This window comes from Ptychodera flava, chromosome 2 (assembly GCF_041260155.1).
Source record: "Ptychodera flava strain L36383 chromosome 2, AS_Pfla_20210202, whole genome shotgun sequence".
Taxonomy (NCBI): domain Eukaryota; kingdom Metazoa; phylum Hemichordata; class Enteropneusta; family Ptychoderidae; genus Ptychodera; species Ptychodera flava.
In genome coordinates this window covers 33,446,524-33,467,699 of record NC_091929.1, presented here as the reverse complement: position 1 = coordinate 33,467,699, position 21,176 = coordinate 33,446,524, and the positions used below count along the sequence as shown (strand labels likewise).

The 21,176-nt window shown below is 38.4% G+C and overlaps 1 protein-coding gene across 3 annotated transcripts; it reads left to right on the top strand.

Moving 5' to 3' along the window:
- Window positions 1–33: 33 nt before the first annotated feature.
- LOC139119369 (gastrula zinc finger protein XlCGF57.1-like) lies at window positions 34–13,153 on the top strand. 3 transcript variants are annotated; one of them, XR_011548911.1, is made up of 4 exons: window positions 34–329; window positions 5,121–5,243; window positions 6,315–11,213; window positions 11,568–13,153. XR_011548911.1 is itself a non-coding variant. In XM_070683160.1 (3 exons), exons 1-3 carry the CDS (start codon window positions 212–214, stop codon window positions 7,496–7,498), a joined length of 1,425 nt encoding a protein of 474 aa, XP_070539261.1. In that variant the 5' UTR covers window positions 44–211; the 3' UTR covers window positions 7,499–13,153. The 3 variants fall into 3 exon arrangements, 1 of the variants encoding a protein (XP_070539261.1); XR_011548912.1 differs by lacking the exon at window positions 5,121–5,243 and having other exon boundaries at window positions 44–329; XM_070683160.1 differs by having other exon boundaries at window positions 44–329; window positions 6,315–13,153.
- Window positions 13,154–21,176: the final 8,023 nt, after the last annotated feature.

The window sequence follows — 21,176 nt, the reverse complement described above, 5'->3', positions numbered from 1 at the left end:
GATGTTTCAAAGTTCAGTTGAAAGGTCAAAAGTAATATGTAAAGCGTAGTGAGTCAGAACTAGTGAATCGAATATTTCTCGTACTCGACACAGCTGGAGCCGCGGTTTTTCTGGAATGACTGTGGTTTTTACGGAATCTCAGATTTGAATTGTACGTCCTTGTGATTTTTACAGCTACATTCGTACTCTAAAGATAAAATCGGCGGAAATAATGAACAAGGACTGTCCTCTTTCGGATATGGAGCCCTGTGAAAGATCGAACTGCAATGGCGGCGGTGGCACTGGAAGTGCATTCAACAACAACTGTGGCGTTCCACAAGCCTGTCAAGGTATGATCCATGTAAAGCGGAGGGGAAACACCCGTATATACGGTATAGTACACAGTCGCTCGTGGTCGATACACAGTGGACGGCGCCTCTGACCATAGACCCTCTACTGTCTATGCTCTGACCCCAATAAGGGTTTGACCATTTGATATCCGGGGGGGGGGGGCTGGAAGATTTTTTTTGGGGGGGGGGGCATTATTTTTTTTTTCACATGTTCCACTGGATTTTTTTTCCTTGTGAATCCTGGCAATTTTTTTTTTGCATTCTTCCTTCAAAGAATTTTTTTTAATGTAGCTATGTTGCAAAATCAATCTGTTTAACATACATCAACGACTTGTACATAAGGGACTGGTGAGTTTCTTTGCCCTGAGGGGACGGTGGATTATTTTTTGCCGACGTCAAAAAGTGGCTGATCCCCCCCCCCCCATTCCAACTTTCGAAAACAGGGTGACCCCCCCTGCGCACGACAAAGGTAAAACAAAAAGTGGAATATATTGAATAATTCAGTATATATATATATATATATATATATATATATATATATATATATATATATATATATATATATATATATATATATATATATATAATTTTTGGAGTATATTTTAAACATTCAGTCATTCAGTGTTTTAATGAAATTGTTGTCATGTCAGTTGTAAGATAGGAACTTAAAAGTGTCAATTCTAAAGTTTGAATACAGTATTTTGAACGAGCTGTGAATGTACACCACTCTTTTTATGCACAACCAGATGTCCAGAACTGTTGTAAGAAAAATGTGATTGTGAAATATTAGTGCATGTTGCTTTCTAATACTGAATTCTCATAGAGGAAACAGAAAAGTATCAGGAACTTGTCATGCTTTTCATATGAACTGCAGATTTCATAATGATTAGTACACTTTGCAAAACAGACTTTCAATTTACAGACATCAAGATATTTCTGACATATATCTCTGATATATTAATTTGCCAAAAAATATTAAACATCCAGATATCTCTGATATATATATATATATAATATATATATATATATATATAATATATAATATATATATATATATATATATATATATATATATATACAGTGTTTCCCCTGGGTTCCAAAATCTTGTAGCAAATTTGGCTAGAAGCCCTAAAAAATTATTCGCCAAACCAGATATTCAATTAGCCAAGCCGATACCACTGATCACAAATGACGTCATTTCTTTCTCATGCGTGCTACAGACAACGGCACGAAACCTGGTTCAGCATACTAGTTTTTTCAAACGAATCAGATATCCATTCTCGTAGCAGTTTAAAAGTAAAATACCCTCAGACTTGAGAAATATGTGCATTTTTTAGACTTCCAATACATTTGCTTTACGCTTGAAGTTTAGCAAGCGAAGCTCGGACAGCGCACAGCATATCAATGGCGCTTGGGTCAGGGGTCATCATCAAAGACGTCAGTGTGTATTCACAGCCAGCTTCAATCATGCCATGGATCGCGGAAATCACGGATCATAAATCCAAATGTTCACGTCTAGAACAGAACCGTAAAATATCAAATATATACCCTTTTGATATGGAGAAACATCTTTTTGTTTCACTGACGATCAAGTTAAATGCTCAAATATCGCGACAAGACTTGCGTATTTATTTGCACGATGTGAACGCGGAACTAGGCCGACTCGGCGGACGAGCGAGCGCTTCTCTGAAAGTCTGTATACGATGTCACGTCACAATACACCACGGTCCGTGATACACTGAAAATTGTCGCGAATTTATATTTAAGGAAGCCAATTCACACAAGTTTCTAACGCCAGTAAAGGTATTTTCTTGTTGGCAGCAATACACCACGAACATTTTCGCTATTCAGGAGTGCCTTACTCGCTCTACGTTCTAAAAAAATGTCATGCGTATGCTTTTGACCATGCATGCCGCTACCTTCCTTTCCAAATTCACGATCGACTTTCCTACATTGATCATAATTTTTCTTTCCATTTCATAGCTTTACTTGCGCTTAGAATGTGTGTTGTAGGGGTGGTTCCTCCCATATTGGTGGAGCAGCCAAAGTCAAAAAGGAAAGTTTGCCGTTTTGCTTAGTTTCACCGTCACTACGATCCTTCAATTCAATTCAGTGTTGACGATGACATGGCTGTCACTGCACGGAGTTATCTGTAGGCACACATTGCGCATAGTCAAACCCAAAACTTCGCAACATTTTCAACTAGTCATGATATACATGCGGTTATTGATTTGTGAGTTGTTTCGTTACAATTTTATTCATACTGTATGTGTTACAAATAGGATCTCCTGACGCATAAGGTCGGGGATGCACAGAGATAAAGCATTACATCTCAAGTTGAATGCAGGACATGTGCGCGCGGACAAAGTGATGACGTCATAGTGCAATTTTCGATTCGCAAGTTTGGCTAACTTTTGCCAAAATCTTCTCGCCAAACGCTACTTTTTTCTCGCATTTGCGATTTGGCGAGCGGGCAGCGGAAACACTGTATATATATATATATATATATATATATATATATCTGATATATGGAAGTCATGCAGCTGAAGGGCATATATTGTTTGATATTTAAAGAAATGCGCCCGAAGGGCGCGCCGAAAATTTTTAAACATACAGATATCTCAGATATAAGTATGTCTGATATATTAAAGTTTTGCACTATGACGAGGCTCTGAAAAATATGTCTTATTATCATTAAAGTTAAATACATGCTCGAAGGGTGCGCCAAAATGCAACTGAATAATGAAATTTGTTGCTGGCACAATGCATTTTATGTAAGTAAGAGCCATGTTGAAATTCAAAAACACACTGACACCCCCCCCCCCCCCATTCGGCATTTCAAAAAACATGGTACCCTCCTATCACCAAAGTCAAAAACACGGTGAACCCCCCCCCCCCCCCCCCCCCCCCCGCCGAAGAAGACTATGAATTGCACCCATTACAACCTGATCCAAATCTTGACCTTGAAGGTGTTTGATATCATGTCTGAGATAGCAATATACATTCGCACCATAAATCGGAAGAAAAAGTGTTGACATTGCACTAAAACGGTCACTACTCTGACAATTTGATGCCACAGTCAAGAATGTAAGATGTATAATAATAAGGTTATCAAAAAATACCTCAAAGGATGCACTAGCGATACGCTGCGCGGATGTCCTGGTGCATCCTTTGCGCTATTTTCATAATTAATAACCTCATATTATTAAAGATACGCGCCCGAAGGGCGCGCCGAAAAATGAAACTGAATGATGACATCCCAAAAGGTTCTTGCTGATACTGTGATAGATTTTTTTTTCTTCCACATTAGCTTGCCAGTTTTTTTTTTCATTAAGTCATCTAAGGCAGAATTTTTTTTCCCTTGTATCTGCTGGGAATTTTTTTTTCAAAAATCTTCCAGGCCCCCCCCCCCCAGGATATCAATTGGTCCACCCCTAAAAGATTTTGTTTCAGGGTCACCGTCAAAAGGTTTTGTTTGCTGTGTACCTCAGAACACTACAAAATGGACGCGGCGTATAAACACATACTCCTTCGGATCCGTAATGCAGCGCAGCAGTCAATGTAAATTAATCACCGATGGATGCCACCTCGGGGATACGGGGCAAATGTTGGGGGTGGGGCTAGACCGTGTTTGCCGTGAAACTTAGCTGTGATATCGCAGCGGTACTTGTGCTGTTGTGACGTCTATATCTAACGCGCTCGGGTCAAGGGTCATCGCCACGGTTCAACAGAAACTGTTGCGACGACACTAGACCCGAGCGCGTTCGATATACAAGTACCGCTGCGATATCACAGCTACATGAAACTAAGCCCGAGGGTGGACAGTTGCCTCATATTGACCCCATAGTCACTGTGAAGGACAAGCGCAGTTATGAATGCCCCATCCATTGGGCGGGAAACTGAAGGGGATTTATTTGGTTTAGGTGGGGACTTTCCAGATTTTCTTGCCCCACGGGTGGGGCATTTGACAAATTTCGTAAGACAAATTTCCAAATCCCCCACTATGCCCCAAGGTGGGTGGTCTACATTGACTTCTTCATAACCCTGCCACTCCCTGACTGTTCCGCAAAAACAAACAGTGAGTGAGGGAGTGGCAGAGCTACACTGGCTCTGCATGCTGAAGGCCAAAAGACGACGGAGAGACCCTAGACTAGGCTTTTCAGGACTCTAACCATGTTAGGCCATACTTTACCTCGAGGTTTTGCCTTGGTATTTTGGGCGGACGGTGCTACATCACTGCAGCTATTGAGGCCACAGCACTGGCACGCATAGCTACATTGACACAGACATGATGCACCACCTGAAAGGGATTGGATGAGTGGACTTCATAAGTTACTAGCAATATTCAAACATAATTGTTTTGTGTCCACTAATCTCCAGTCTTGCCCTTACATGATACAGTGATTCAAAAGCAATGAGACATCCATTTAAGAACAGGACAGTGTCACTGTGACTTTAGAGTTTTATCAAATAGTGCAGTATTTTCGTATTGGTTAGTCATAGAATAAGTTACAGAACTATGTTAAAAAGTTTTAATGTTTACAGGGAAGTGAAGAAGAGGTGTGCCCAAAGTGCAATGATATTGTTAACATTTACGTAACTGAAAATTCCAGCAGGTTTTTTTGAAACTCAGTTTAGCTGGAGCACATAGTTATGGTGCTTATATTTTCAGTGAATGTGACTTTATCTGACTGTTTTTCTTGTTTCAGTTGAGGAGAATCATAGATTGGCTGTTAATGTTAATCTATGGCTTTTTAACCGTAATATGGAAACATTTTGTATTTCTTTCAGAGTGTTGTGCAATCTTCAAATCTCTAAAATGTTTCAACAAAATGCATGAGCTTGTGAAACCATTAGAGACACTGACTGAAAAGATGTGTCAACAATATCAAGACAATACGTTATCAATGAAAGGTAAGGTTTTGCTATGCAAATATATATATATATATTTATATATATATATATATATATATATATATATATACATATATATATATATATATATATATATATATATATATGTGTCTGTGTGTGTCTGTGTCTGTGTGAAAATAACATATATGTGTCTGTGTGTGTCGGTGTGTGTGTGTGAATATTACAAACTACCTCAAAAGAGAGATAAAACTGCAGCAAGTGTAAATGAATACAGTAAAAAATTGGCTGACCAGCAGGAAATACAATACTTGTTACAAGGCAGAAGATAAAAACTGTAATAGTTCAAAACAAATACAATAAAATACTTACCGACCAGCAGGAAATAAAACACTTGCAAATCGCAGAGACTAAAAACACACACACACTTTTTAGTCTCTGCAATTTGCAAGTGTTTTATTTCCCGCTGGTCAGTTCGTATTTTACTGTATTTGTTTTAAATATTGCAGTTTTTATCTTCTGCCTTTTAACAAGTATTGTAGTTCTCAATTATGGGCCAATTTTTTACTGTTTTACTATATATAACTGTAGGTGTGTGTGTTTGTGGATCTGGCTGTTTAGAAACAGCTTTGAGTGGTCAGTCAGGTAGGTGTGCAATGCCAAACTGATTGTCAGACATCTTCATGTCTTTTGGACAGTTTTACTTTATATCAGTCTCTGTGATCACCCATGGTTTCAATAGCCTTGCTTTCATGTCAACATGTAAATTGTTTATTGTACTGTGGAGCTATGTATGGCTTTTATGACTTTGTACGTGTACTTTGTTCATATTCTGTGGCTTGCTGTGCTGTGCTGCCTTTGTTGTGTTCAGTAACTATTTTTGTGACCATAGACGTATAATTTTTGGGTAACAGTTTGCTATGATGGCTAAGCAGCTGTGTCCTTAACTAATCCAATAAAATCCATGAAAATGTTCAAGTTTTGTACAATATTACATTAAGTCATCAGTAACATCAAAAGCCTATCTCTCTCTGTCCCAAGAGTGCTTTATGGAGCCTTGTTCTTACTACCATACGCTACTGAACTGTTTTATATTCATCTTTCTACTAACAGATGCATCAATAATTGTACAGAGCATTATGCAAAACTGCTGTATAACATTGGAATACGGTTCCATGTCCAACCGAGAGAACAGCAATGAAGACCTGAATCCATGGCATGAGGGCAATCATATTGAACACCAATCTACATTACACAAAGATTCCTTCCATTTGATGCAGTGCCATTCTCATAATGGGGACAGCTATGATGGTGAAATCAGCACTGAGTGTGGTGAAAATTATGTGAGAAACAGCAATGATGGAGCGCATTGCTTGAACAACTCTGGGGCACAAGAAATTGAATGTGAAAAAAGTGTTGAGACCTACAAACACAACAAGGGGCTTGCAGTGAACCATCCTGATCTCACACCATTCCAACACAGTGAGTGCAGTGAAACATTAATTCAGAATGACAATCGTGAGACACATGTGTTGACCAACTCAAATATCAGACAGGAGTGTGGTAAAACATTCACAGACAAGAGCGGTCTCAAAAGTCATATGCTGAGCCATTCAGAGATGAGACCCCATCAATGTAGAGAGTGTGGTAAATCATTCAAAAGGAAGGCCCATGTACTCAACCATATGGTGATCCATTCTGGTGTCAGACCACATGAATGTACAGAGTGTGGTAAAACATTCACATGGAAGGGCTGTCTTATAAGGCACATGTTGACCCATACTGGTACGAGAAAGCATGAATGTACAGAGTGTGGTCAAACATTCACACAAAAGTTTAACCTTAATAGTCATATGTTAATTCATTCTGGTGTCAGACCACATGAATGTGCAGAGTGTGGTAAAACATTCACACAGAAGGGCAATCTTAAAATCCATATGTTAACCCATGCTGATATCAGACAGCATGAATGTACAAAGTGTGGTCAAACATTCACAGAAAGGGGCAGTCTTAAAATACATATGTTGAGCCATTCTGGTGTCAGACCACATGAATGTGCAGAGTGTGGTAAAACATTCACAGATAAGTACAATCTTAAAAGGCACTTGCTGACTCATTCAGAGATCAGACCTCATAAATGTGGAGAGTGTGGTAAAACATTTAAAAGGAAGGATGAGGTACTCAACCATATGTTAATCCATTCTAGTGTCAGACCACATGAATGTAAAGATTGTGGTAAAACATTCACACTTAAGAGTAGTCTTAAAAAGCATATGTTGGTCCATTCTGGTGTCTGACAGCATAAATGTGAAGAGTGTGGTCAAACGTTCATAAAGAAGGGCAGTCTTAGAAGGCACATGCAGACCCATTCAAAGATCAGAATCCCTAAATGCAGGGAGTGAGGTAAAACATGTAAAAAAGAAAGAAAATGTATTCAACCATACATTATTCCATTCGGGTGTCAGACCATATGAATGTACAGAGTGTGGTAAAACTTTCACACAGAATCATTGACCTGGAATGCATATGTTGACCCGTACTGGTACCAGCTAGCGTTATATATAAAGAGTGGTCAAACATTCACAAACAAGGGCAATCTTAAAAGTCATATGCTGATCGAGTCAGAGATCAGACTCCGTAAATACAGAGATTGTTGTAAAATATTTAAAAGGAAGGACGGTGTACTCAACCATATGTTGATCCATTCTGTTGTCAGACATATTCAGAGTGTGGTAAAACAATCACACACAAGGGCCATCTTAAAAGCCATATGCTGATCCATTCAGATGTCAGACAACATGAGTGTAAAAAAGTGTGGTCAAATATTCACATAGTTTTATTTTTAAAGGGCATGTGTTAACCCACTCAAAAATCGCATGAACACAGCAGCTCAAATATCTGATTGTATCAACACAAACAGCATGGTGAAAATTTACCTAAAATAGATTCTATTGGACATATATTGATCAAATATAGTATCAGATCATACCATTGCACAAGTGTCATACACCATTCAAAATGAGGGCAGTCTTAAGATACAAATGTTGACCATGCAAATGTAAGACCTCATGAATGCAAAGAATGGTGTACGTGTAAGACATGCATACAAAAGTTTCACATGTAAAAGTATCAATGTATTAAAACAGGTAAAAACAAAAATTATCAGAGAACAATCTTAGGGAGCATTCAGTTATTACGGCCGGGGACGGGTCGGCAAAATCCAGGGGGGGGGGGTCACCTTATATTTGAAAACTGCAAAGGGGGTCATGTATTTTTCAAACAGCTCAGAGGGGGGTCACTTAATTTTCATAAGTATCCGTCCCGTCAAAAAGCAGTTTCAGTGTTCAGAAATATTTTGAGAGATGAAAATGATTCGCTGCATGATTTCATTCTCTGAAGTCATTAAACTGTAAATCTGAACAAAAGTATAATTATCTGTCACATGAACATCTTGACTAGGCAACTCTTAGGCTTGTCTTATGGTAAATTGAGCTCACTGAGGGCAATGAACAATTAATATTACTTACATATTTATAGAGATATTGCAAGTTTTGTCAGGCAAATTATTTAACACTTAACACTTGTCATATTGTTAATTTATCTTTATGTAAGGGTAGTTTTCCCCACGACCTTAAAGTGGCTAGAGTAGTTCCTCTGTTTAAGAAAAATTGTAAAACTGAAGTTGGTAATTATAGACCAGTATCTGTACTTAACATCATGTCTAAGGTCATGGAACGGCTTGTTTTTGATCAGTTAAATGATTACCTTGTTGAACACAATTTGCTGTATGAGCTGCAGTCTGGATTTCGTCCCAATTATTCAACTGACACCTGTTTGATTCATCTCTATGATGTTATCAAGCGTGAGTGTGATCAGGGCAATTATACAGGTATGGTTATGCTTGACCTACAGAAAGCATTTGATACTGTAAATCATGACGTTTTATTACATAAACTCAGAGCAGTGGGTCTTGACAGTGTCACAGTAAGTTGGTTTAAGTCCTATTTAACTGATCGCAAGCAAGTGGTTGACGTAAATGGAATCATCTCATCTGAAAAGTGTATTTCATGTGGTGTGCCACAAGGTCAATACTGGGACCGCTTTTATTTTTAATTTATGTAAATGATATGCCAGCAGCTGTTAAGTGTAAGATTCTATTGTACGCCGATGATTCGGCTTTGTTTGTATCTGGCAAAGACATAAATGAAATACAGGAGGCGTTGAGTATTGAAATGGAGACAATTCAGGAATGGTTGGTTGACAACAAGCTGTCTTTGCATCTCGGTAAAACCGAGTCAATTCTATTTGGAACAAAAAGAAAGTTGAAAAATTCAAACGAACTACAGGTCAAGTGTTGTGGAACTAACATTGAGTCAAAGCGGCAAGTTGCATATTTAGGAGTAAAATTAGATCAGTCGCTGTCGGGTGAATTCCATCGTAAATGATATTGTCAGTAAATGTTCTAAAAAAGTGAAATTTCTTTACAGAAATGCAAGGGATTTTAAGCTTGATATAAAGAAGCTCCTTGTCTCGGCGCTGATTCAATGTCACTTCGATTATGCTTGTTCTGCATGGTACTCTGGACTTACAAAACGATCTAAATCACGGCTACAAGTGGCTCAAAATAAAGTTATCAGATTTCTGTTGAATGTCCCGCCTAGAGCTCACATCGGGCCGGGCGAATTCCGTCAAGTAGGTATGTTGCCTGTTGAACAGAGAGTAAACCAACTTAAACTTAATCATATGCATAATATCTGCAATGACCATGCTCCCGATTCAAGAGAATCAAGTACAAAGATACATAAGCTGTTACAATACAAGAAATAGTGTTGCATCTTTCAAGATTCCAAGGGTAAAAGGTTGTGGCATAAATTCCTTTAATTATACAGGTTCCGTAATTTGGAATAGTTTACCTTTGTCACTAAGACAATGTGAGTCAATCAGTGTATTCAAAAAAGGAGTAAAAGACCACTTAATGTCAAGAATGTTTCTCTGATTTCAATGATGATATATATCTAGCTACACTTTTAAAACATAATTGTCATGACATTTTCCCCATGTATTCCAATACATCAAGCAGAACAATTGCCGTCTTGTCAAAATCAAATCCGTCATTTTGTATTTTTTAACATCGAGGACCACAATGGAAATAAACATCAATTGCTTTCTTGTGTTATCCTCGGCAGTAATGTGAAATGTACATTTTATATATTTTATCTTAATTGCCAAATAAATTCAATCAATCAATCAATCAATACCTGTGGACTACTAGTAACATGAAAGTGAAATTATACTTTACGGTGAAATTACAATATCTCTTGTCAACATCTGAACTGTCAAATACCCTATTTGAATCAAGTACATTTGTATCAATTAACAAACATCTATAAAAGCACAAATTAATTTAGTCTAGCATTGTAAAAAAATTATTCATAGTTTTCTCATAGACTCCGATATATAGTGACTATTAGTGCAAGATGCGAGGTATAATGATATTCAAATATGCAGATTACATTAATGAGCATTGTTTCGGTATTAAAATTCTATGCTAATGACCCTTAATCAATGCGGAATATTCATATACCTCGGATCTTGCATTGTATATATAGTGAATCAACTTTTTTGTGACATTCGAAAATCCAATTTCTTGCACACATATCCATTTGTAACCACCCTAGTCTAATCAAGTACATTAATATTAATATTCGAGAGTACATAAATACACAGATTACCTATTTTTGTAATTGAAAAAAAAGTATTCATAGTTTCCTCATAGACTCCCATGTATATTGGATGGACATTTTCAGTGAAACATCATATTCTAATCAAGTACAATTATGTTAATTATTCAATGTCTGTATATGTACAAATATAGCAAGTTTTTCAATGAAAAAAAAATATTCACAATTTTATCATAGACTCCCATATATAGTGGATGAGCATTTTTGGTGAAATTCTAAAGTCAAATTTTCATGTCCACATACCAGTTGTAACAACCCTACTCCAATTAAGGTAATATGCACCTCGAAAGTGAATGACTTAAACTTTGCTCTAACTTTCCTCAGTGAATCTTTCAATCATTCTCTTTCAAAATCAAGAATAAAAATAGGGGGTCACCATGCAAATTTTGGTACTAGAGAAAAAATTACCACAGATTTACCGATATTAGAAATTCAAAATGGCCGCCATCCCTGTGTTACCTCTATGGAGAAAAATAAAAATTTCGAATTTCGATAAACTAAGCCGGTGAAAGGTTTTTTTTTCACCAAGAGCTTTAAAATGAACCCCCACATGTGGTATATTAGAAGAGAACTGTAAAAGTTTGAGAGTCCGAATGTCTGTCCCCAAGGTGCGTTCTACCTTAAGTACTTTTATGTCAATTATCAAATATCTATATATGAAGAGATATAGTTTTGTATTGAAAAAGTATTACATAGCTTTCTCATACATTACCATGTATAGTGAATCAACATCATCAAAAGCTGATTATCAAATAAATCCAAATATCAAAATTTTGTACACAACACGCGTAAAAATATTGCGATCCACCTGTAATTTCTGTCCAATCCCTTTGAGGGGTAATTGCAAAATTATAGCAAGTCAGAAGGGGAAATTTGAACATTAAAAACACCTTGTGAGTTTGTAAGGAGTGTCATTTGATAAAATCTGAGAATCCTTAGGGGGGATTCTATCGCCCCCCCCCCCCAAGAGTGGGGGACTGAGGAGAGATAAGCTGCCTTAAGATACACATGTTCATCTTGTTAAATATTAGGCTCTGCTTATAAAGGGTATGGGGAAATAATCCCAACAGTTAAACCATCGTGATATACTAGTACCTACTAGTAGATACACGCATTTGAATATCTCACCTCATGAAAAGAATTAGAACATATTAACTTAGGCAAACAATATCTAGATTGTTTCCAATGTGTTCCTGTCTTTGTTTCATGGTGTTACACATAAAAATAACGTAAGACGTCATTTTGTTCACAAATACTATCATAGGTGTTTTTATAGAATATGGCTGACAATATCTTCATCTTGGTGAAATAACACCAAAGCATTATAATAAATTGGCTCCACTGTATTCTTTGACAACACTGCAATGAAGAAGATTTTGTATGCTTGTGTCAGTTTTACCAATAAAATAACAGTAGCCCTTATGGGGCGCTGTTACAATAAATTGTTTGAAAAACATTTTGCCTAGTATTTCCATGTGACCGGTTGGTCATCGTCTGTTGATGTGTCAGCACTGAGAGGGTAATTTTATGGTATCTGCTAAAGTGCGGGTTGCGGGCTGCGGGTTTTTAGAATTATGGCTAGATTTCTAATATATGTAATATGGCATTTAGTATATAAGAAATAAAACCTTTAGAAGGTGTCTATTATCAATAATCATGATCAGGTCTATCGTACAGTATCCCTTTTCCTGCCAAGTCCATATTTCAACATCAGGTCAAGATGGTTAAAATTAATGAAACACAACATATTCCATATTGTGTATTTTAACATAATACTGTACATTTGAAGGCTGTTGAAAACATATATGCTGTAAAATTGATTTTTTGGACTAAAGATGCTATAACAGACCATACCAAGTGGGTGAAAATACGTCATGTTTCTGAAAAAAAATCAAAATCTGCTAAACTAAAAGCGGCGATTCCGAGGACCAATTTATTTGTTCCGAGCTGCCTGGCCATCACAAATAATTTGGGATCTGAAATCACTTTTCTTTCTTGCCATGGATGTGAGTGAGAAATAATACCAGACTGACAAAAAAAATTCGCGCCTCGGAAATGTCGCCACTTATCGCGGAATGAAAATTGTTACATTTCTAGTATCAGGCCATTGGAAGTAAATTCTTTGTAATGCATCTATTCACAATTCGGTTCTAGGGCAACACATACAGAAAATTAAACAATGCCTACTTAAATGCAATGTGTAAGGAAAGATTTGACTTCAAAAAGCGTAGAAGTGTTGTGTATTTAAATGCCGTGTATTTTTCATGAAATCTTTAAAAAGAAAAAGACGTACAACAATGGACTTAGCTTACTTTGCCGTTTCGGTTCAACCGAGGTCACGACCACAGAGAACGACATTCCGCTAACATTTTACGCGAGAATTTCAGCGGGAAAAACACGTCGGTGCGTTGACTTATTTCAGGAATCGATCTAATAGGAATATTTTTGGATGAGTTTGTGTTCTGCAGCTCTCAATAAGTGTGTATCTCCTAATATCATGAACATATTCTATGACTTGCACCTGCAGCATGATAGTCGCTCCATATGCATTTGATCCAGCGTGACTATGAAAAGTTTCCTAGGACTATTATCGTGTTCACCACAATAAAATAATTTTAAACGGCATTGAAAACGATTCTGAAAATTGTGCTTTTATCGGCGGTTGAACTAATCTGAAGTGTGAGAAGGGCATGGCATTCTATGAAAAAGTAACAAATTATTAGGCGTGTCGAGTTTCAACGAACTGAAGTTCATCGCCCAGTTCATCTGTGCTGTCAACGATCCGAAACTTACTTTTAAACTATCCGTCCTAATCATTACATAAAAGTTAATATAGCGAGTTGTTGTGAAATCTGTCTTGTGTTCATATTATTACTCATCCGTGTTCAGTCATATCATTTCGAAAGCTTCGATCGGCAGTGCGCTGTGCAACGGCGAATGTTGGATGGGAAATGGACTATTCTGACGTTGGTGGTGCTTTACCAGATGTAAGCTAAAATAACGGCATTAATTCAGCTTGAGCGGACGTATAGAAATTTGCATAATTCAATAGGCTGCAGAGCCTCGTTCTGAATGTAAACAAGCAATATGTCGGAATACACGTCGTTCGAGCGACTTGGTCGTGAAAATGGGCTCGAAAGCTCACAAATAAGATTATTTAATGCGAAATTGAACATGCTATGAGGTAATGTACACTTTTGAGAGTAATTTCATCGTATCTATGCATGATAGAAATAAATACTAATGATAATTGACAACTGAATTCGTACGTTGCAATGATGGTTTATACCTCTCAGCTGTGTGCTATTTTTAGACTGTGACCCGAAACACACTGATACAGGTCTTGAACAAAAATAATACTTGTTGTGTCAAACCACTTGCTATTGAACAACGCTTGTGACAAGTTTCGTGAATTTCTGACAGTGCGCATATATTTGCGGCATGATTTCATGATGCCATGTATGCGCTGTTAGTGTTACCGTACAAGGCCGATCGTACAGCCCAGTGTACGTGTGTACAGCGTACAACGCTATGGCACTGAAACTCGCCTTTATGCTATCGGACTTCAGTCAACATTGACGAGTTGAAAACATGGTAACTGAACAGTGATATACTACCCGTTACCAGTGAAAAGGAAAACTGTGACAAATCACGGTCACTCAAATCCACTCTTACAACGATATTATTATCTTGAAAGGCTGAGGGGTCAGTAAAATCAGGCGTGGGAATGTCCGACCACCACATCCTGCATCGACTCCAAACAGACAGACACTGACAGTTGACAATGACCGAATACAAGAGAAGTCGGCCAGTACAGTATGCACCCTATTAGAATATATGCTCCATATTAGTGTTTCTTTTTTTGAAGTCTCACTTAAGTTATATACGAAAGCGATCTAAATGTCATTCATAAGATGAGCGTAATGTTTGCAAACTTCACAGATCACAGTTCAACGCACGTATGGGTAAAATTAAAGATGGCGGTGTATCGCGATCGTGGTAGCGAGTTTTGCAGTCTTCGTCATAGTTACACTTGAAGTTCGTTAAAAAGTCATAGGAGATGGCGAAGCAACTTAGTTAAGAGTCATCAAGCCATGAATTTTACTGAAGAAATGGCATAATGTTTGCCTGAACTTTAATACGGTACGCGCGCGATCTGCAGAAACAAGGAGGCAGACCGTACATGTTTTGCAGGGTGGACGTGGGAGCTCTTCGACTTTGAGTTGTTTTCTGAATGTTCGTAGTACCCGGTAGTATTAAACCGACAAAATAACAAAAACTATGGTAGTAAAAGTTAAAATTGTTTGGCATATTCAACTGTGAAGAGAATGCGTATGCAATCATATTGCTTTGTTGCGAGTGGCAGACTTCTCCTGGCCGAGTCCCACTGCACTGGCCGAGTTGGTCGGCACCATAGGCGCTGGCCGAGTTCGCAACTGCCCGACTTCTCCGGTTACCCAATGGAATATTGGTAGCCAATGCCTACGAGGACTACCGCGAAATTGTAACCCAAGCATCAAATATAAATATAACATAAGTTGGATTGACAACAGTAAAATATGTGATATTGTGCAATCTTTGGGCCTAAACAATTTGTAAACGTGAGCAAGGCGTCAGCGGAGTGCAACACGTTCCTCACTATAAGCGGCCATCTTGTCTTCTGATGGCGGGACGGTGTACGACCTACACGAGGCCAAAGCAGTGATTTGCAGGGCATGAACAAGAATAAAACTAAGTTAGGGGGCTTAAATAATGATTAGACTGTCTAACTATGTAAAAATATTCACAAGAATCAGCTGTGCATGTAGTTGCGGCAGCTCAAAAGTAGGCCTATGTTTAGCGAGCCATAGATCGACAATACACACATAGCACCAAAAGTAAGCCGTAGAAGTTGATAAAAATTCATAGGCACAAACTTAACTGCTTTATATGACCATAGAAACGTCTCTGACATCGTTTGTTGGGAAAAAATGGGCTGAAATTGCCCTCCAAAAAACAGGAAAAATCACACTAACGGTCAAGTAGAACAGCGCCCTCATCACTTCCATTTGAACGAAATTCTAATATAAATATGCAAATAGGGGTATCTCCGCTCAAGCTGTATTCAAGAAGTTCACGGCTTTTATTCCATAAACAAATATATCTAGATACTATTTTAGCATTTATTCTATCTACTAGCGAAAATGATACCAAAAATCACACATTTTTTCATGCCCGCAACCCGAAGCCCGCAACCCGCAGCCCGCATGCCCGCAAAATAGCGCATCCGTAATTTTACTGACTGTAACCAGTCCATGTTGATATGTGTATATTCAAATCTTTAAAATATGTTTTTCAGGTTATCTTTCAAACCTTATGTGAAATCATAGACCCTCGAGAAAAACGTTTTTCTCGAGGGTCTATGGTGAAATCGAGGTCAAAGATCAGAATTACAGTCAACTCGCGCATTTTTCAACCCGCCCGGAACCAACTCGCCCGATACCAACTCGCCCGTTGTTTTGAGATAGGGTGTTGTAGATTCCATGTACGCCAACCCGATGGCCCGAGGCCAGCTATTTTCTGTCATGCCAGGCCAGTAACTCGTGAAAGACGGCCCTGCTGTTCCTAAAGAAGTGAGCCAGTACGCAGTAACTATCCCTATACGTAAAGAAGCCGAACGATTTGCAAAACGTGAAATTCGCAAATAAAAAGTTTTCCGTGTTGGCACATATTTCAAGCCGCACCTGTAGTTCTCTATGTTAGAAATATTGTTTATAAATAAAACGTTTTATGCGTACCAGTTGCTGCGAAAACGAGCCCTGCCACTCCTTGACATGTTCTTCCACTCCAATGACCAAGCTAACCGAGTGGCAAAGGATACGGATTCGCAGCAAGCGTACCAGTAGCTCTGCATGGCAGGGCTGTGTGTTTACCGGCCTTATACGGCCTCCGTATACGGTAAACACACAGCCCTGCCATGCAGAGCTAGCGTACCAGGTACTCATAAAATTGCAAAATAATATCGGGCGAGTTGGTATCGGGCGAGTTGGTATCGGGCGAGTTGGAATCGGGCGAGTTGGTTCTGGGCGGGTTGGAAAAAGTGCGAGTTGACTGGTACCCCAAAGAGAATCCTTGTCACATGACATTTTGTTGAAAAGATTTGCTCCCATAACATTTTATCATATACCTACATTCACGTGCCTATGTAAAGCTATCGGGGAAATCGCATCCGTGCATTTTTTACGTATCACGCCCTGACCCGGTGCCATATAAACTACTTCGATTCTTGTTTCCACGCGCGTTGCTATCCACAAACGTTCCATTCGTACACAAAGCCAGCGCGAGAAAACGTCTGCTCGTAGTAGCACGTGCTCGACGGTGATATCGGCTTTTATTACTACATTCTACTGAAGTCCTGTGTATGCTAAATGCGTGCTTGTTCAGTAAAAATTACAATAAATTGACATCACGCTTTTGTCCTTACACCTCGATTTCAGCCTAGATCTTTGTTCGTCACGTACTGGTTAGCTTCATGGGTACGCATGTTGCTTTCTGCGTTTTAGAATTCTGCAGGTAAACAAAGGACGTCATTGTGAATGTCAATCGGCGACGGGAAGCGGTTATGAAAAATTGACACAAATGGCGAGGAGTGTTTGATATCGCACGGATTTTTATCTCCTAAAATGTTGAATATTATGTAAACTACGTATTTATCATTCCATATTAAAGGTATATGATAAAACCTTTACGGCCCTGATTCGGCTGTTGCGACCCTTGGCTGTACGGCGTATGGGCCCTCGCACGCTCGGGCCCTTCCACCCGGCCATACGACGACAGGCCGCAAAAGCTGTATCAGGGCCATAAAGATTATAAATAACATTTTCATGTCATCCAATTGTTCTAATGTTAGTGATAAATAAACAATTCTAAAACCATTTGCTCACATTTCATGACTTTTATCTCGAAAAATTAAACGTATGATTTTCCGCAAAAAAAAAACAAATAAGATGGCCTAGGAACGGGCCAGAAGCTGAAGCTGTTGATAATTTTTTCAATATTTCTGTGCAACACATCAAATACAGTTTCTTGATGTCTCCCTACAGTATCCTAAACACAAATTATTCAGTTTGACGACGAAGCATGCATTATATATATATATATATATATATATATATATATATATATATATATATATATATATATATATATATATTATATATATATATATAATTGATTTAGAGTCCAGACTGAAAGTCATTCATGAATGATACAATGATACAAATGTTCGTGTACATATTCACAGGCTGTGTTGGCAAGATGTATACTGGAAAGTTCAACATGCTGTATAAGGAGTAACACAAGCAGTTGTATAAACTGGACAAATATATTGTTAAAGTATTCAAAGCTAACACAGCTGATGCCTTGCTACTCCAGTGTCACTGTCACTGCAGATTGCTACTGCAGTGTCACTGTCACTGCAGATTGCTACTGCAGTGTCACTGTCCCTGCTGATGCCTTGCTACTCCAGTGTCACTGTCACTGCAGATTGCTACTGCAGTGTCACTGTCCCTGCAGATCAGCAGTGATAGAGATTGCTCTGACTCTGATACACAAATGATAAAAATGGATACGCTGTAGCTCTATAAAACATTTTTGAGCAATCTAAATGTAAAACTTGATCTTTGTGTGCTGCGCTCATTAATTAACTCATCGCTTTTGCATTGCCCGAAAGGTTGAGTGATCAGAGGGTAAAAATATTTAAGATTTGTGTATGTTATGGTATGACTGTTGGTACTCCTTGCTACAGAGTAAGTTGGAAGAACAGAGTAAGGTGTTGTTTGTGTGTGTGTGTTGTCTCTTCCAGGGAAGGAGAATGCATTTTGACACGTTTTCTCTTTCAGGAAAACTTCGTTTTGTATTGTGTACTTACCGTAATTATTGTTGTTGATGACAAATTCATTCTAGTCCGGATTTGAATTCAATTTTGAACAATAATAATGCTGACTGTACACATATGGCTGTGCTAGACTTTTCACCAAACGTCAGGGGCAGAACAAGAAACTGCATTATATTACCATGCCATGTCCGTCTCTTTTGATTGGTTGAGCTGAACCATGTGACTGACAACAAAATACACAGTTATGGTCTGTTGATGTGCCTGTGAATATGAATAATATCATGAACATCGCAGTTCAATGTCATCCAGTTGATGTCATCCAGTTGATGTCTATGGATGTGAGAAAGTACCTGTATATTTGTTTATGCATTCTTAGCTATAAATACACAGCAGAGAATGTGTTTTCCCGTCTAATTAATTTCTCGAGACTTTTTATGTTTCTCTACCGTCTATGAGACAATCAAACGAATAATTCATATCAATCAGGGACAGTTTCGTTTCAGGTTCGCTCTTTAAGTTTCCAAATTCCTTCCATTGCCCGAACATACACTAAATATTTTCAAAATCTCCATGGCCTTATTTATTTAACGACAGAAGGAACCCATTTTACATTGTGGTTACAAAAACGGTATTCATAGAGACATCGGCATTTTGATGGCTAGTTGAGCGAGATTTGGCAAACGATTTTATAATCCCCATGTCACTTATCCCGCCCCTTTCCAAAGATTCTTATGAACACAGCCTGTAAGTTTTGATTTTTTCAAAAATATAGTTTTAATGTCGACTACATTACATTTTCTTCTCTCTAGAAGGTAATGTGATCGATATTATTAAACTTGTCATCTCACCCTGTACATGTGAAGACTGCATCACTACTGCTGATGAGTGAAATCTGTTCAAACGTTAACAATAACAATGCATTCGGCATGTAGGCCTATAGAGTTACTTTGTAAAGAAGCTATATATACTTTCAATATGTTTGGGGAAATAGAACAAGAGATTACGGTTGACATATAATGAATGATTCTCAGTACAAAGTGTGGAAAACGATATCGTCAAACTCTTCTCCCACATCGCAGTAGTTCAACGTTGGACACACAAGCACTGGAAACTTAGTTGCAGGTACAAGTATTTATGGCGTGTTTAAAGCTACAGGATAACAATAATGGACAATGGAATATCGACATCGTATATCAATGTTTTAAGATTAACAACAACCTTTGAAGTCAATTGGGGTCTAATCTTGTGTTCACATGACATCTTATATCAGCCTTTACTTTTTCACCGCACCTAAATTATCTCCGAACATAGTAAATCATAATCTAATATCTCATGGTAGAGAGCTGGGCCACATGTTGCACTGTTGCGTTTTTTAAGGGAATTTGTTAAAATATGCGGGGTTTATTGCAAATCGCGCATCCTGGATATAACACTGCTATACAGAAACTAATTCTGTGTATTTGTTGACAATGGAAAATACAGACATATCTTCTATACCAGAGATTATTGTTAAAGGCAATACTGTACTCAGTATCACTTCCAGTATCAACACAAATTGTATTTGAATATATAAACAACTGAATTGCAGTACAGACTAGTACTAGCTGTGTATGATATAGATTTTGACAAGCCGGAAAATACTTGATTTACTGGCTTAGGGACCGTTCAGTTTTACAGCCGGGGCGGGGGCGGCAAAATCCAGGGGGGTCATCGTAATTTTGGAATCCTCGAAGGGGGGTCATCGCTTTTTCACTGGTAGGAAAGGGGGTCACCACATTTTCAAAAACATAATACCTACAATAAAGTTCACTTTACAGATTTTATGCCATGGCCACGATTGACCCTCTTTACCGGCGGGCCACCTTCGGCAGCCCACTACAATAAATATACTTTATGTATTACCCATGACCCTCGTAACCGGCAGATGCCTTTAGCGGCCCACTCCAATTAGGTTTACTTCATGCTATGGCCATGATCGACCCTCTTTACCGGCGGGCAACCTTTTATGGTCCACTAAATTAAAGTTGACTTTACATAATGGACCATGACCCTCTTAACCAGAGGGCTGCCTTTGGCGAACCACTCCAATAAAGTTTACTTTATACAATGTCTATGGAAATGAAGTTAAAATTTGCCTTACAGTCGTCCTAATTAACAGACGTTTGCATGGATGTGGCTGAGAAGTTTGTGCACTGGCATCTCTGCTACACGAATAGCGTGTGTTGTGTAATGAGTTCAAATCCAAACCATGCGGGCAAATTTGACATATGGGTTTTGGTTATTTTTCGGCGGGGGGTCATAAAATTTTATCAGGGTGGGGGGGTCATCTTTTTTTCACAAAAAATGTAGGGGGGTCTA